Genomic DNA, 15148 nt, shown 5'->3' on the forward strand with positions numbered 1-15148 from the left:
CAGTGGGCAGCAGCGGTGGCCGCGCCCGGGAATCATTTTTGGTGATTTAACCCCCAATTCCAACCCTTGATACTGAGTGCCAAGCAGGGAGGTAATGGGTCCCATTTTTATAGTCTTTGGTATGACTCGGCCGGGGTTTGAACCCACAACCTACCGATCTCAGGGCGGACACTCTAACCACTAGGCCACTGAGTAGGTTGTTACCCACATATGAAAAACGAGCAGGCACCTGCAGCATATGCCACAACAGAAGAAAAAAAAAAAAAGAGATGGACACTTTTACGGAGCGGAGAAGGGACGCCTCGCCGGGGTCCGGGACCGAGGCCCCTACCCCCGAGAGGGCCCCACCGGGAGCCGTAGCTGAGGCGATCCGCGAGAAGGGCCCGACGCACGTCCAGGGTCACCACCGCGCCCACCGCACCGACACCCCGCCTCGTCCGCCTTCGCCGCGGCCGGCGTCACGCGCAGCAGGTAAGCAGCTTACCTGCCCGCCACCCCCGTGGCCGGGGGCTCGTAACAGGGGTCACTCCGCGCGCTCCGCCCGCGCAGCTTACCTGCCCGCGCAGCTTACCTGCCCGCCACCCCCGTTGCCGGGGGCGCGTAACAGGGGTCACTCCGCGCGCAGTGCGCTCACGAAAGGGGTGGGGCTCACCCTGGTTGATATAGACAGCAGGACGGTGGCCATGGAAGTCGGAACCCGCTAAGGAGTGTGTAACAACCCACCTGCCGAATCAACTAGCCCTGAAAATGGATGGCGCTGGAGCGTCGGGCCCATACCCGGCCGTCGCCGGCAGCGAGACGCGCTTGGAGGTGCGCTCAGCGCGGCTCCCATATGATTGCGCACTGGTGTGCGTCTGGGTCGTGACAGCGTGGCATGCGAATGTCTGTGCTGCATTGGATCAGTCTCCTTTCTTTAACAGGCAAAAGCTTTATAACCTCACTAATGCCTTGCATCGTCTATATTAGATATATAACAACGGGCGGGTGCGGGCGGGTGCGGTTCTGATCAAATGTTAGGTCGGGTAGATGGCGGATGGTTGACGACTTTCTGATGCGGTTGCGGATGAAATAATTGCCTATCCGCGCATCTCTAGTGTCCGTACCTGAGATCCGTAGGTTGTGAGTTCAAACCCCGGCCGAGTCATACCAAAGACTATAAAAATGGGACCCATTACCTCCCTGCTTGGCACTCAGCATCAAGGGTTGGAATTGGGGGTTAAATCACCAAAAATGATTCCCGGGCGCGGCCACCGCTGCTGCTCACTGCTCCCCTCACCTCCCAGGGGGTGATCAAGGGTGATGGGTCAAATGCAGAGAATAATTTCGCCACACCTAGTGTGTGTGTGACAATCATTGGTACTTTAACTTAACTTTGTAGGAGAGCTCTAACCCTAATTCTGTAAACTTCCACACCACAAGACAGCGCCCTCCAGTGGCGTGATATAAAGAATGTGACAACTAAACCCCTGTTCTGTATTCATGCAAAATGTCAAGTGATCTCCAGACTTGCAAGTTGTCAGCGGCGCTTTCTCCCGCAGTGGCGGAGCTCAGGTTGATGTCAGCGAGCGGTTAGTGGGCTGCTGCCGGGCCATGCTGCACAGGCTGTCTGGGGTCAGTCCACAGCTGGACACAGACGGCATACACAACATCTGGATCGTCAAGCCGGGAGCCATGTCCAGAGGCAGAGGTGAGGGATCACAACTCGTGCGACAAAATTGAAAAGCGTAACCCAAATGTCCTTTTTGTTTCGCAGGTATCAAATGTGCCAAACGTTTGGATGAGATCCTCAGCCTGGTGGACAGAGATCCGGCTCTCATCAAGGAAAGCAAATGGGTGGTGCAGAAATACTTGGAGCGTCCCTTCCTGGTGGAAGGCACCAAGTTCGACGTGCGCCAGTGGTTTCTGGTGACGGACTGGAACCCTCTCACTGTGTGGTTTTATAGAAAGTGCTACCTGCGCTTTTCTACGCAGCCTTACTCAGTGGACACCATGGACAAGTAAGTCATCAATGCGGAGCGGGGGGCCTTTGATCTTTTGTAAAGTTTGAAGATTTCTATCACCCATCCATCCATCCATCCATTTTCTTCCGCTTATCCGAGGTCGGGTCGCGGGGGCAGCAGCTTAAGCAGGGAATCCCAGACTTCCCTCTCCCCAGCCACTTCGTCCAGCTCCTCCCGGGGGATCCCGAAGCGTTCCCAGGCCAGCCGGGCGAGATAGTCTTCCCAGCGTGTCCTGGGTCTTCCCCGTGGCCTCCTACCGGTTGGACGTGCCCGAAACACCTTCCTAGGGAGGCGTTCGGGTGGCATCCTGACCAGATGCCCGAACCACCTCATCTGGCTCCTCTCGATGTGGAGGAGCAGCGGCTTTACTTTGACCTCCTCCCGGATGGCAGAGCTTCTCACCCTATCTCTAAGGGAGAGCCCTGCCACTCGGCGGAGGAAACTCATTTCGGCCGCTTGTACCCGTGATCTTGTCCTTTCGGTCATGACCCAAAGCTCATGACCATAGGTGAGGATGGGAACGTAGATCGACCGGTAAATCGAGAGCTTTGCCTTCCGGCTCAGCTCCTTCTTCACCACAACGGATCGATACAGCGTCCGCATTACTGAAGACGCCGCACCGATCCGCCTGTCGATCTCACGATCCACTCTTCCCCCACTCGTGAACAAGACTCCGAGGTACTTGAACTCCTCCACTTGGGGCAAGATCTCCTCCCCAACCCGGAGATGGCACTCCACCCTTTTCCGGGAGAGAACCATGGACTCGGACTTGGAGGTGCTGATTCCCATCCCAGTCGCTTCACACTCCGCTGCGAACCGATCCAGTGAGAGCTGAAGATCTTGGCCGGAGGAAGCCATCAGGACCACATCATCTGCAAATAGCAGAGACCTAATCCTGCAGCCACCAAACCAGATCCCCTCAACGCCTTGACTGCGCCTAGAAATTCTGTCCATAAAGGTTATGAACAGAATCGGTGACAAAGGGCAGCCTTGGCGGAGTCCAACCCTCACTGGAAACGTGTCCGACTTACTGCTGGCAATGCGGACCAAGCTCTGACACTGATCATACAGGGAGCGGACTGCCACAATAAGACAGTCCGTTACCCCATACTCTCTGAGCACTCCCCACAGGACTTCCCGGGGTACACGGTCGAATGCCTTCTCCAAGTCCACAACGCACATGTAGACTGGTTGGGCAAACTCCCATGCACCCTCAAGGACCCTGCCGAGAGTATAGAGCTGGTCCACAGTTCCACGACCAGGACGAAAACCACACTGTTCCTCCTGAATCCGAGGTTCGACTATCCGGCGTAGCCTTCTCTCCAGTACACCTGAATAGACCTTACCGGGAAGGCTGAGGAGTGTGATCCCACGATAGTTGGAACACACCCTCCGGTTCCCCTTCTTAAAGAGAGGAACCACCACCCCGGTCTGCCAATCCAGAGGTACCGCCCACATCTATTAACCCTTGTGTAATGTTCATTTTGTTGTTACTCAGCCAGCGTTTGTGGGTCAGAACAGATGTTTACCTTATCCCAATAAACATCTGTTCAGTATTTTAACCTAAAAGTGTTTGATTGTGGGGCCTTAAAAGCCACAAAATGCAACGGGTCCATCAGACCCACAAACGCCGGCTGAGTAACAACAATATGAACGTTGCACGGAAAATTTCTCTGCCAGTTTCTGCATCCCACAGGGATTCTTCTTTTGTGTTTCCGCACCTGCGGTTCCCACACAAGGTTGCAACATTGTTTGTCAACACTGTCTGCTCTCATTTTCTCGCACATTTGACCCTCTGATGTTCTGTGTACCGACACTCTGTCTTCCTCCTGTCTAGGCCTGCTGTGTGTGTGAGTGGGGTACACAGAACATCTATTTCCACACTTCTATTAGCCCCGGGACCCGGACATCTTATATGTAATAGAAATGTGTAGGGGGTGTGTATAGTGTGTGGTCATTAAATATGTATTCTGATATATGTTCTCCACAGAAAATGAGCCAAAGTCAGTGAGTCTCAGTTTAAAAAATTTATTAATTGTATAATTTTTCTTTTAATAAAAAATGAAAACGGGTCCCACAGACCCGAACACCACACAAGGGTTAAAAAAAAGATGTCATACATTTTAAGATAACATTACTATAGCCGTGAAAGTCCAAGAATAAGGTTGCTTGAATCAAATAAGAATACCTACACCCCCATTAAAAAAAAATGCAAATGACCTCTCGTCATCAAAGGTCACCTTGAAGCATTCACACACAGATGCAACATTTTGGAACATGCATGAGGTGATAGAAGAAATATGTAAATGTCATTAAAAAAAAAAGTTATATGCAAGTTTCACTTTTGGATCTCATTGCCTATAACTGTAATGCATTCAAGGGCCCCTGATTAAAGTTTGAAACAGAGGCGTCACTCGATTCTAAAGACAAGGGGAGACTTAGGACAGTGTTTTTCAACCACTGTGCCGCGAGATACAGTCTGGTGTGCCGTGAGAGACTATCTAATTTCACCTATTTGGGTTAAAAATATTTTCTGCAAACCAGTAATTATAGTCTGCAAATGATGTGTTGTTGTTGAGTGTCGGTGCTGTCTAGAGCTCGGCAGAGTAACCGTGTAATACTCTTCCATATCAGTAGGTGGCAGCCGGTAGCTAATTGCTTTGTAGATGTCGGAAACAGCGGGAGGCAGTGTGCAGGTAAAAAGGTGTCTAATGCTTAAACCAAAAATATTTACAAAAGGTGAGTGCTCCTAAGAAAAGGCATTGAAGCTTAGGGAAGGCTATGCAGAACGAAACTAAAACTGAACTGGCTACAAAGTACACAAAAACAGAATGCTGGATGACAGCAAAGACTTACGCAAAGACGGCATCCACAATGTACATCCGAACATGACATGACAATCAACAATGTCCCCACAAAGAAGGATAAAAACAACTGAAGTATTATTGATTGCTAAAACAAAGTAGATACGGGAAATATCGCTCAAAGGAAGACATGAAACTGCTACAGGAAAATATGCTTTAAAGTCATATACAACTATTGCGACAACGTCTTTTTACTGTCAACTGAGTTTCGTTTTTTTAATGATTTCTGCTGGTGGTTAATCCAGTCTTTTCCAGTCAAAAACCTGAATTTCGAGTTTTAAAAAGGTGTTTTCAACCAAATTCCTGCAATAGTTTGTTGTTTACTGCATGTAAACATACCAAGTGTATGAGAAGGCGACATTGGGTTTAAGGTGGGATAAGAGGCCCTTTGCGAGTCTTGTGTATGGGGGCCCAGAATTTGGTGCTAAGCCTCCGAGTATGCTTCCAGAATTCAAAGATTATTAATGACAAATGTAGTTAATTTCCTGGTGACTAAACGTGTGTACACTTTTCAGCTCTGTGCACTTGTGCAACAATTCCATCCAGAAGCATCTGAGGCCTTCTCATCGACGCCATCCTATCATCCCGGAAGACAACATGTGGTCAGACGACCAGTTCACGACCTTTCTGTCTAGTCGGGGCCGCCAGACCCAGTGGGAGAGGGAGGTGGTGCCCGGGATGAAGAAGGCTGTGGTTCATGCATTGCAAACGGCACAAGACCTTGTCGACTCCCGCAAGAACACGTTTGAGCTCTACGGTGCTGACTTCATGTTAGGTATAATATATATATATATATATATATATCGTATGTCCTTAGAGTGCATCAAAGTGTCCTCCGCATGGTCTTACAGCCTGTCGAAAGCTCATTTAGATGTTTATTAAAAAATACTGTATTTTCCGGACTATAGAGCGCTCTGTATATAAGCCGCACTCATTTCATTTAAAAAGGAAAAAAATATTTTCTATTTATAAGTCGCAGATATATAGTTTAGAAATTAGATATTTACACAGAAAGATTTTGTAAATATTTATTTACATACTTTAATAGTTTCTAAACAGTGTCTGTAGCATGGCAGTAAAACGGCTGATCAAACAAAACAGGTCATCGTCATGGGCCCATTAGCTACAGAAGCTCGCTCTCCAATCAGCTAAACCAGGGGTGTCAAACTCATTAGAGCTCAGGGGCCGCATGGAGGAAAATCTGTTCTCACGCGGGCCGGACTATTAAAATCGTGGCATTAAAACAAAAAAAATAAAGACAACTTCAGATTGTTTTCTTTCTCTTACTTTGGCCAAAAATTGAACAGACACATTCTGAAATTATTACAATAAAAATATACCGGCAGCGGTAAAGTTTAGATCCATGGTAATGAATGTTTATAACTGAACACATTTACAGACCCCAACCCCGCCCACCTCCACCTCCTCATGCTCTCTCAGGGAGAGCATGTCCCAAATTCCAAGCTGCTGTTTTGAGGCATGTTAAAAAAAAATAATGCACTTTGTGACTTCAATAATAATTAAAGCTGCAAGCAGCATTGGTCGGGCCCGCGTACTTGGCAGGTGCTAGTCCTAAGTGTCCAAATACTTTTGTCAAGTTTTAGTCCCAAGTGTCCCAATACTTTTGTCTAGTGTACCTACCTTGTCTGTATTGTGTGGGCACGTTGGTGCTTCCTGCTTTTAAGCAGCCATCTTAAAAAAACAGCAGCGCAGCAGCATCAGCGCAGCGGTTCTTTGAAGGCTCATAAAATCAAAACCGGAGCAGTTATTAAAACGCGCTTCTGTAGTTTTAATCACAAGGGTTCAATTTCTCTCCTGTGTTAGTTTGAAGCCGAAACGACAAACGTGCTCAGAGGAGATAGTTTTTGAAGGAAGGTGACCGGTTTTTACAAAAATGTTGTGTTGAAGGGGGAATAGCAAACTTCCTGTTGATTTTTGCTGGGGGTTGTCAATTTATGAAATGTAGGTCTAAGTGAGACCTACATAGAGGTTTTTGTTTCATGTCTCTCCGACCTTCCCAGTGGGAGATACAGGCAGTTTTGTAATTTTTTTATTCCGAGGAGCAGTTTTTTCTGCGTTTTATTCCAAAATTGCGCTAGAGCGCAATTTTGAGATTTGGTGTTAGGTTTTTTTATTAGATCGCAATTTCTGCCAGTCTTGATGTGTGCGTTCAGTTCGGTGAGTTTTGAAGCATGTTAAGGGGGTCAAATTACAGCTCAAAGAGGCAAAAGTGACTGATTTTACTAAAATTTAGTGTTGAAGGGGGAATAGCAAACTTCCTGTAGATTTTTGGCCGAGGAAATAAATTAATAAAATTTAAGTCTAAGTGAGACCTACATAGAGGTGTTTCATGTCTCTACGACATTCGTACTGGGAGTTAGAAAAAGTTTACTTTGTAGGGGGCGCTAGAGCGCAATTTTGAGTTTTGGGGTTTGGTATTTTCACCAAAGAGTTTTGTTTGAGTTTATTTATGTGTGCTCCCTTCGGGATTCCTTTTACAATGGGCCATGCGGGCCCTAAATATGGCAGTGCCATGTTGGCATTTTTTTTCCATAACTTGAGTTGATTTATTTTGGAAAATGCATCCAGCGGGGCATCACAACAAAATTAGGCATAATAATGTGTTAATTCCACCACTGTATATATCGGTATCGGTTGATATCGGAATTGGGAATTAAGAGTTGGACAATATCGGATATCGGCAAAAAAGCCATTATCGGACATCTCTAGTCGTAATAAAACATTTTGACAGATTTTTAAGCGCTGTGTGTAATTTTGTATATTCCCAATGAAACATCAAAGTTTTGGTGTTGCTTGCTTACGGGTAACGTAATTTATTGACCAGGCGCCAGTCAACCTGCAGTCCACACGTATCTCTTATGTGTGGCTGCCATTTACCGCTCACACTTATCATTATACCATGTACCAAATAAAATTGCTTCGAGGTCGGGTTATAAGGTGCACTGTAGATTTTTTTAGAAAATGAAATTGTCACGTTCAAACACTGAGGACATCTATTAAACAAGACAAAAGGCAAGGAATCAAACAGAGACAGAATTCAATTTGGACTCAATATTGAGGAGAGACATGGCCACTGCACTCTCTGTACAGTCCTGCACCACGCTCTGACGAAGAAGGTTTTCGTCTCCTCCTTTATTCAGATGTTCAACGTTCACGCACCAACACATGTCACAGCAGGAATGGGAAGTATGTAAAACAGTCATTGTTTTCGGTCGCTTTGAAGTCCAAGAGGAGGATTTCTCGGGCTTGGGCTCTTCCTGGATCCAGCTGGGGCAGGTGTTGGAGGACAATGGATAACCCCTCCCGTCTCCTGACCACAGTGACTTCAAGAGGGCAGCGGGTCGTAAATAGCGTTGACCTCGGTTACCAAATAGTTGGAAGAGAGTTTGTGAAATACTTCAGAGAGAGTTCGTTTAACACTTCAAAGAGAGTTCCTCTGGAAGTTGAGCAGATCCTGCCATCTGTCCGTGTTGAAATCACAGTGGAGTTTTACGAGCCTTCTTCCTCTTGTTAGGCCTCGAAAGACAGCATTCATAATACAACGTTTCTTTTGTGATAACTTACAAACAATTATTCCAACAGAAATAGTGTGAAAACCACAGAAGCAGCATTCATCTCTCTTATCTTCCAGGCCGTGACCTCCAACCATGGCTGATTGAAATCAATGCCAGTCCCACCATGGCTCCTTCCACTCACATCACAGCCCGCCTGTGTTCAGCTGTGCAGGAGGACACGCTGCGTGTGGTTCTGGACAGGAGAGCAGACAGATCAGCCAACACGGGAGACTTCCAGCTCATATATCACCAGGTAGACCAGTCGGCTTTGTACCCAAATAGTCCCAAGAGCTCACTTTCAAATGTTTATTTGTGTTTGTTCAGGCAGCAGTAGATGTTCCACAGTATGTGGGAGTCAACCTCCTCGTCGAGGGCTTCAGACTCAAAGGCTCATGTTTGCTTCCGCCGCTCAGGCCTCTCAACCGCTTCGACCCGAAGCATCGTGGCAAAGTCACGGTCAAGAAGGCGATGTCTACAGAAAAATCGAAGACTTTCCCCAAGGTGGTGGAAAACACGACAGGCAGAGTTCCTCGTCTTCCTCCTGCTCTTCGTCCTTCCCCGCTCCCAGTGCCTGTTCCTGTTGGAACCTTGACTCTGCATCTACCAAAGACCGGTCACAGGTCCGTGCATGTACCTCTGAATGCTTGCTCACACTCTGTCTTTCTTTGGAGACGGGGCGTGGAAGTTAAACCTCTTCAATGACCTGGACGTGGGAAATCTCGTTTTCCGTCGGCCAGTTTTAGGCTAAAAACAGGGTTCGTACTTTGACCAAATGAGCGGCGATTAAAATGAAAGATACAAGATAGATTGGAGACTATAAAGAGCGAAACTTTGATTCGATGGCTCGCCACAACATTTTTGACACCACAAAACTTGAATAATTGGGCTACACAAATTCAGATCATAATTATAATTGGTGCAAATGATGATGATGACTTATGGAACTCAAACCCGGGTTGGTATTTTTTGATTTATATATATATATATATAAATATATCATGTTTTGGACACTCGGGTGAAGAGAGGGGCGGAGCTTTCTACCGATCACCACCTGGTGGTGAGTTGGCTGCGATGGTGGGGGAGGATGCCGGACAGACCTGGCAGGCCCAAACGCATTGTGAGGGTTTGCTGGGAACGTCTGGCAGAGTCTCCTGTCAGAGAGAGTTTCAATTCCCACCTCCGGAAGAACTTTGAACATGGCACGAGGGAGGTACTGGACATTGAGTCCGAATGGACCATGTTCCGCGCCTCTATTGTCGAGGCGGCTGATTGGAGCTGTGGCCGCGAGGTAGTTGGTGCCTGTCGTGGCGGTAATCCTAGAACCCGTTGGTGGACACCGGCGGTGAGGGATGCCGTCAAGCTGAAGAAGGAGTCCTATCGGTTTCTTTTGGCTCATAGGACTCCTGAGGCAGCGGACAGGTACCGACAGGCCAAGCGGTGTGCGGCTTCAGCGGTCGCAGAGGCAAAAACTCGGACATGGGAGGAGTTCGGGGAAGCCATGGAAAGCGACTTCCGGACGGCTTCGAAGCAATTCTGGACCACCATCATCCGCCTCAGGAAGGGGAAGCAGTGCACTATCAACACCGTGTATGGCGAGGACGGTGTTCTGCTGACCTCGACTGCGGATGTTGTGGATCGGTGGAGGGAATACTTCGAAGACCTCCTCAATCCCACCAACACGTCTTCTTATGAGGAAGCAGTGCCTGGGGAGTCTGTGGTGGGCTCTCCTATTTCTGGGGCTGAGGTTGCTGAGGTAGTTAAAAAGCCCCTCGGTGGCAAGGCCCCAGGGGTAGATGAGATCCGCCCGGAGTTCCTTAAGGCTCTGAATGCTGTGGGGCTGTCTTGGTTGACAAGACTCTGCAGCATCGCGTGGACATCGGGGGCGGTACCTCTGGATTGGCAGACCGGGGTGGTGGTTCCTCTCTTTAAGAAGGGGAACCGGAGGGTGTGCTCTAACTATCGTGGGATCACACTCCTCAGCCTTCCCGGTAAGGTCTATTCAGGTGTACTGGAGAGGAGGCTACACCGGATAGTCGAACCTCGGATTCAGGAGGAACAGTGTGGTTTTCGTCCTGGTCGTGGAACTGTGGACCAGCTCTATACTCTCGGCAGGGTCCTTGAGGGTGAATGGGAGTTTGCCCAACCAGTCTACATGTGTTTTGTGGACTTGGAGAAGGCATTCGACCGTGTCCCTCGGGAAGTCCTGTGGGGAGTGCTCAGAGAGTATGGGGTATCGGACTGTCTGATTGTGGCAGTCCGCTCCCTGTATGATCAGTGTCAGAGCTTGGTCCGCATTGCCGGCAGTAAGTCGGACACGTTTCCAGTGAGGGTTGGACTCCGCCAAGGCTGCCCTTTGTCACCGATTCTGTTCATAACTTTTATGGACAGAATTCCTAGGCGCAGTCAAGGCATTGAGGGGATCTGGTTCGGTGGCTGCAGGATTAGGTCTCTGCTTTTTGCAGATGATGTGGTCCTGATGGCTTCATCTGGCCAGGATCTTCAGCTCTCACTGAATCGGTTCGCAGCCGAGTGTGAAGTGACTGGGATGAGAATCAGCACCTCCAAGTCCGAGTCCATGGTTCTCGCCCGGAAAAGGGTGGAGTGCCATCTCCGGGTTGGGGAGGAGATCTTGCCCCAAGTGGAGGAGTTCAAGTACCTCGGAGTCTTGTTCACGAGTGAGGGAAGAGTGGATCGTGAGATCGACAGGCGGATCGGTGCGGCGTCTTCAGTAATGCGGACGCTGTATCGATCCGTTGTGGTGAAAAAGGAGCTGAGCCGGAAGGCAAAGCTCTCAATTTACCGGTCGATCTACGTTCTCATCCTCACCTATGGTCATGAGCTTTGGGTTATAACCGAAAGGACAAGATCACGGGTACAAGCGGCCGAAATGAGTTTCCTCCGCCGGGTGGCGGGGCTCTCCCTTAGAGATAGGGTGAGAAGCTCTGTCATCCGGGAGGAGCTCAAAGTAAAGCCGCTGCTCCTCCACATGGAGAGGAGCCAGATGAGGTGGTTCGGGCATCTGGTCAGGATGCCACCCGAACGCCTCCCTAGGGAGGTGTTTAGGGCACGTCCGACCGGTAGGAGGCCACAGGGAAGACCCAGGACACGTTGGGAAGACTATGTCTCCCGGCTGGCCTGGGAACGCCTCGGGGTCCCACAGGAAGAGCTGGACGAAGTGGCTGGGGAGAGGGAAGTCTGGGCTTCCCTGCTTAGGCTGCTGCCCCCGCGACCCGACCTCGGATAAGCGGAAGAAGATGGATGGATGGATTGATGGTTTGTTGGGGCAGCAGCACCAGCAAAAGGGACTTAAACCGAATTGACAAACTGATCCGGAAAGCCGGCCAAATTATTGGCACGCAGTTGGAGGCGTTTGTGTCAGTGAGGGACAGGAGGACACTGGACAAACTGCTGGCCGTCATGGACAATCCTGCCCACCCACTCCACCAGACAATTTGGGGACAGCGGAGTTCATACTCCAACAGGCTCCTTCAGCTTCGTTCCCACAGTGTTCGATTCAAGAACTCCTTCATTCCGCACTCCATCCATGATGTCTATTACCTGACACCTTCTATGTTAGCTACTTCTCTTTGTTTATAATGTCTATTTTCTGCTGGATTTACTCTCTATTTTATGCTGCAGCTGTTACATATACTGTAATATTGTACATGGTAATTATTATATATTGTATATATGATATAAACATATAATATAATATATCAGTATAAATCCTATACTGCAGTGGTCTCCAACCACCGGGCCGTGGCCCGGTCTCGGTCCATGGATCGATTGGTACCGGGCCGCACAAGAAATTAAAAAAAATAAATAAATAAAATAAAATAAAATATTTTTTATTTTTTTTATTAAATCACCATAAAAAACACAAGATACACTTACAATTAGTGCACCAACCCAAAAAAACCTCCCTCCTCCATTTACACTCATTCGCACAAAAGGGTTGTTTCTTTCTGTTATTAATATTTCTGGTTCCTATATTATATATCAATATATATCAATACAGTCTGCAGGGATACAGTTCGTAAGCACACATGATTGTATTTTTTTTATGACAAAATTAAAAAAAATACCATACCATATATATTCATATATATATATATATATATATATATATATATATATTCATATATATATATATATATATATATATATATTTACCGTATTTTCCGCACCATAAGGCGCCCTGGGTTATAAGCCGCGCCTTCAATGAACGGCATATTTCAAAACTTTGTCCACCTATAAGCCGCCCCGTGTTGTAAGCCGCATCTAACTGCGCTAAAGGAATGTCAAAAAAACAGTCAGATAGGTCAGTCAAACTTTAATAATATATTAAAAACCAGCGTGATGTGGGCGCGCATGGAGTCGTATATCAACATGGACGGAGCTGCGTGAAAAAAGCCACCCGGCCTCTTCGCGTAAACTTCCCTTAACCACTCGCTCATCTTTTCTTCATCCATCCATCCCTTCGAGTTAGCTTTTATGATGACGCCGGCTGGAAAGGTCTCTTTTGGCAAGGTCTTCCTTTTGAATATCACCATGGGTGGAAGTTTCTGGCCATTAGCATGGCAAGCTAGAACCACAGTGAAGGATGACTTCTCATTCCCTGTGGTGCGAATATTCACCGTACGTGCTCCCGTTGTATCCACAGTGCGGTTCACAGGAATATCAAAAGTCAGTGGAACCTCGTCCATGTTGATAATGTTCTCTGGCCGGATTTTTTTTTCAGCTATCTTGTTTTTACAATATGCACGGAAAGTAGCCAGCTTGTCTTGAAAGTCTTTAGGCAGTTGCTGTGAAATAGTAGTCCGTGTGCGGATGGAGAGATTGCGTCTTGGAAACCTGTCGCTTAGTAGGAGCCATTTTGTGGTCTTTACAGATGTAAACACACAAAGGAAATGAAACGTAATATCCGCGCGCTTCTTCTTCTTCTACGCGGGCGGGTGGTTGCTTACAGTAGAAGAAGAAGCGCTTCCTGTTCTATGGGGGCGGGTGCTTACCTTGGCGGTTGCTTGCGTAGAAGAAGAAGCACTTCCTCTTCTACGGGGAAAAAAGATGGCGGCTGTTTACCGTAGTTGCGAGACCGAAACTTTATGAAAATGAATCGTAATATTAATCCATATATAAAGCGCACCGGGTTATAAGCCGCACTGTCAGCTTTTGAGTAAATTTGTGGTTTTTAGGTGCGGCTAATAGTGCGGAAAATACGGTATATATATTAGGGCTGTGAATCTTTGGGTGTCCCACGATTCGATTCAATATCGATTTTTGTGGTCACGATTCGATTCAAAATCGATTATTTTTTTTTCAATTCAACACGATTCTCGATTCAAAACTGATTTTTTTCCCGATTCAAAAGGATTCTCTATTCATTCAATACATAGGATTTCAGCAGGATCTACCCCAGTCTGCTGACATGCAAGCAGAGTAGATTTTTGCAAAAAGCTTTTATAAATGTAAAGGACAATGTTTTATCAAATGATTGCAATAATGTAAATTTGTTTGAACTATTAAATGAACCAAAAATATGACTTATTTTATCTTTGTGAAAATATTGGACACAGTGTGTTGTCAAGCTTATGAGATGCGATGCAACTGTAGACCACTGTGACACTATTGTTCTTTTTTTTAATTTTTTTTATAAATGTCTAATGATAATGTCAATGAGGGATTTTTAATCACTGCTATGTTGAAATTGTAACTAATATTGATACTGTTGTTGATAATATTCATTTTTGTTTCACTACTTTTGGTTTGTTCTCTGTCATGTTTGTGTCTCCTCTCAATTGCTCTGTTTATTGCTGTTCTGAGTGTTGCTGGGTCGGGTTTGGTTTTGGAATTGGATTGCATTGTTATGGTATTGCTGTGTATTGTTTTGTTGGATTGATTAATTAAAAAATAATAATAAATAAGTTACAAAATAAAAAAAAAAAATAAAAAAAAAATCCATCCATCCATCTTCTTCCGCTTATCCGAGGTCGGGTCGCGGGGGCAGCAGCCTAAGCAGGGAAGCCCAGACTTCCCTCTCCCCAGCCACTTCGTCCAGCTCTTCCCGGGGGATCCCGAGGCGTTCCCAGGCCAGCCGGGAGACATAGTCTTCCCAACGTGTCCTGGGTCTTCCCCATGGCCTCCTACCGGTCGGACATGCCCTAAACACCTCCCTAGGGAGGCAATCGGGTGGCATCCTGACCAGATGCCCCAACCACCTCATCTGGCTCCTCTCCATGTGGATGAGCAGCGGCTTTACTTTGAGCTCCTCCCGGATGACAGAGCTTCTCACCCTATCTCTAAGAGAGAGCCCCGCCACTCGGCGGAGGAAACTCATTCCGGCCGCTTGTACCCGTGATCTTGTCCTTTCGGTCATGACCCAAAGCTCATGACCATAGGTGAGGATGGGAACGTAGATCGACCGGTAAATTGAGAGCTAAAATAAAAAATCGATTTAAAAAAAAAACGAGAATGGATTCTGAATCGCACAACGTGAGAATCGCGATTCAAATTTGAATCGATTTTTTCCCACACCCCTAATATATATATATATATATATATATATATATATATATATATATACATATATATATACATATATATATATATACATACATATATATATATATATATATATATACATACATATATATATATATATATATATATATGTGTATATATATATATATATATATATATATATGTATGT

General features: G+C 46.8%; 1 protein-coding gene across 6 annotated transcripts in view; it reads left to right on the forward strand.

Annotated features, from left to right (window-relative positions):
• The window catches only part of LOC133571059 (tubulin monoglycylase TTLL3-like), a 54360-nt gene that overhangs the window by 37428 nt on the left and 1784 nt on the right, over positions 1–15148 (forward strand). For 3 of the 6 annotated variants that reach the window (XM_061924066.2, XM_061924064.1, XM_061924063.1), the window contains 5 exons: positions 1539–1687; positions 1754–1997; positions 5380–5639; positions 8517–8692; positions 8764–9684. In XM_061924066.2, coding sequence (XP_061780050.2) covers positions 1539–1687; positions 1754–1997; positions 5380–5639; positions 8517–8692; positions 8764–9141 — 1207 coding nt within the window. In that variant the 3' untranslated portion in view covers positions 9142–9684. Of the gene's footprint in view, positions 1–1538; positions 1688–1753; positions 1998–5379; positions 5640–8516; positions 8693–8763; positions 9685–15148 lie in introns of those variants that run through there. The other 3 variants (XM_072916613.1, XM_072916612.1, XM_061924065.1) reach the window with 3 other exon arrangements.

Source organism: Nerophis lumbriciformis, linkage group LG28 (assembly GCF_033978685.3).
Source record: "Nerophis lumbriciformis linkage group LG28, RoL_Nlum_v2.1, whole genome shotgun sequence".
Classification (NCBI taxonomy): Eukaryota; Metazoa; Chordata; class Actinopteri; order Syngnathiformes; family Syngnathidae; genus Nerophis; species Nerophis lumbriciformis.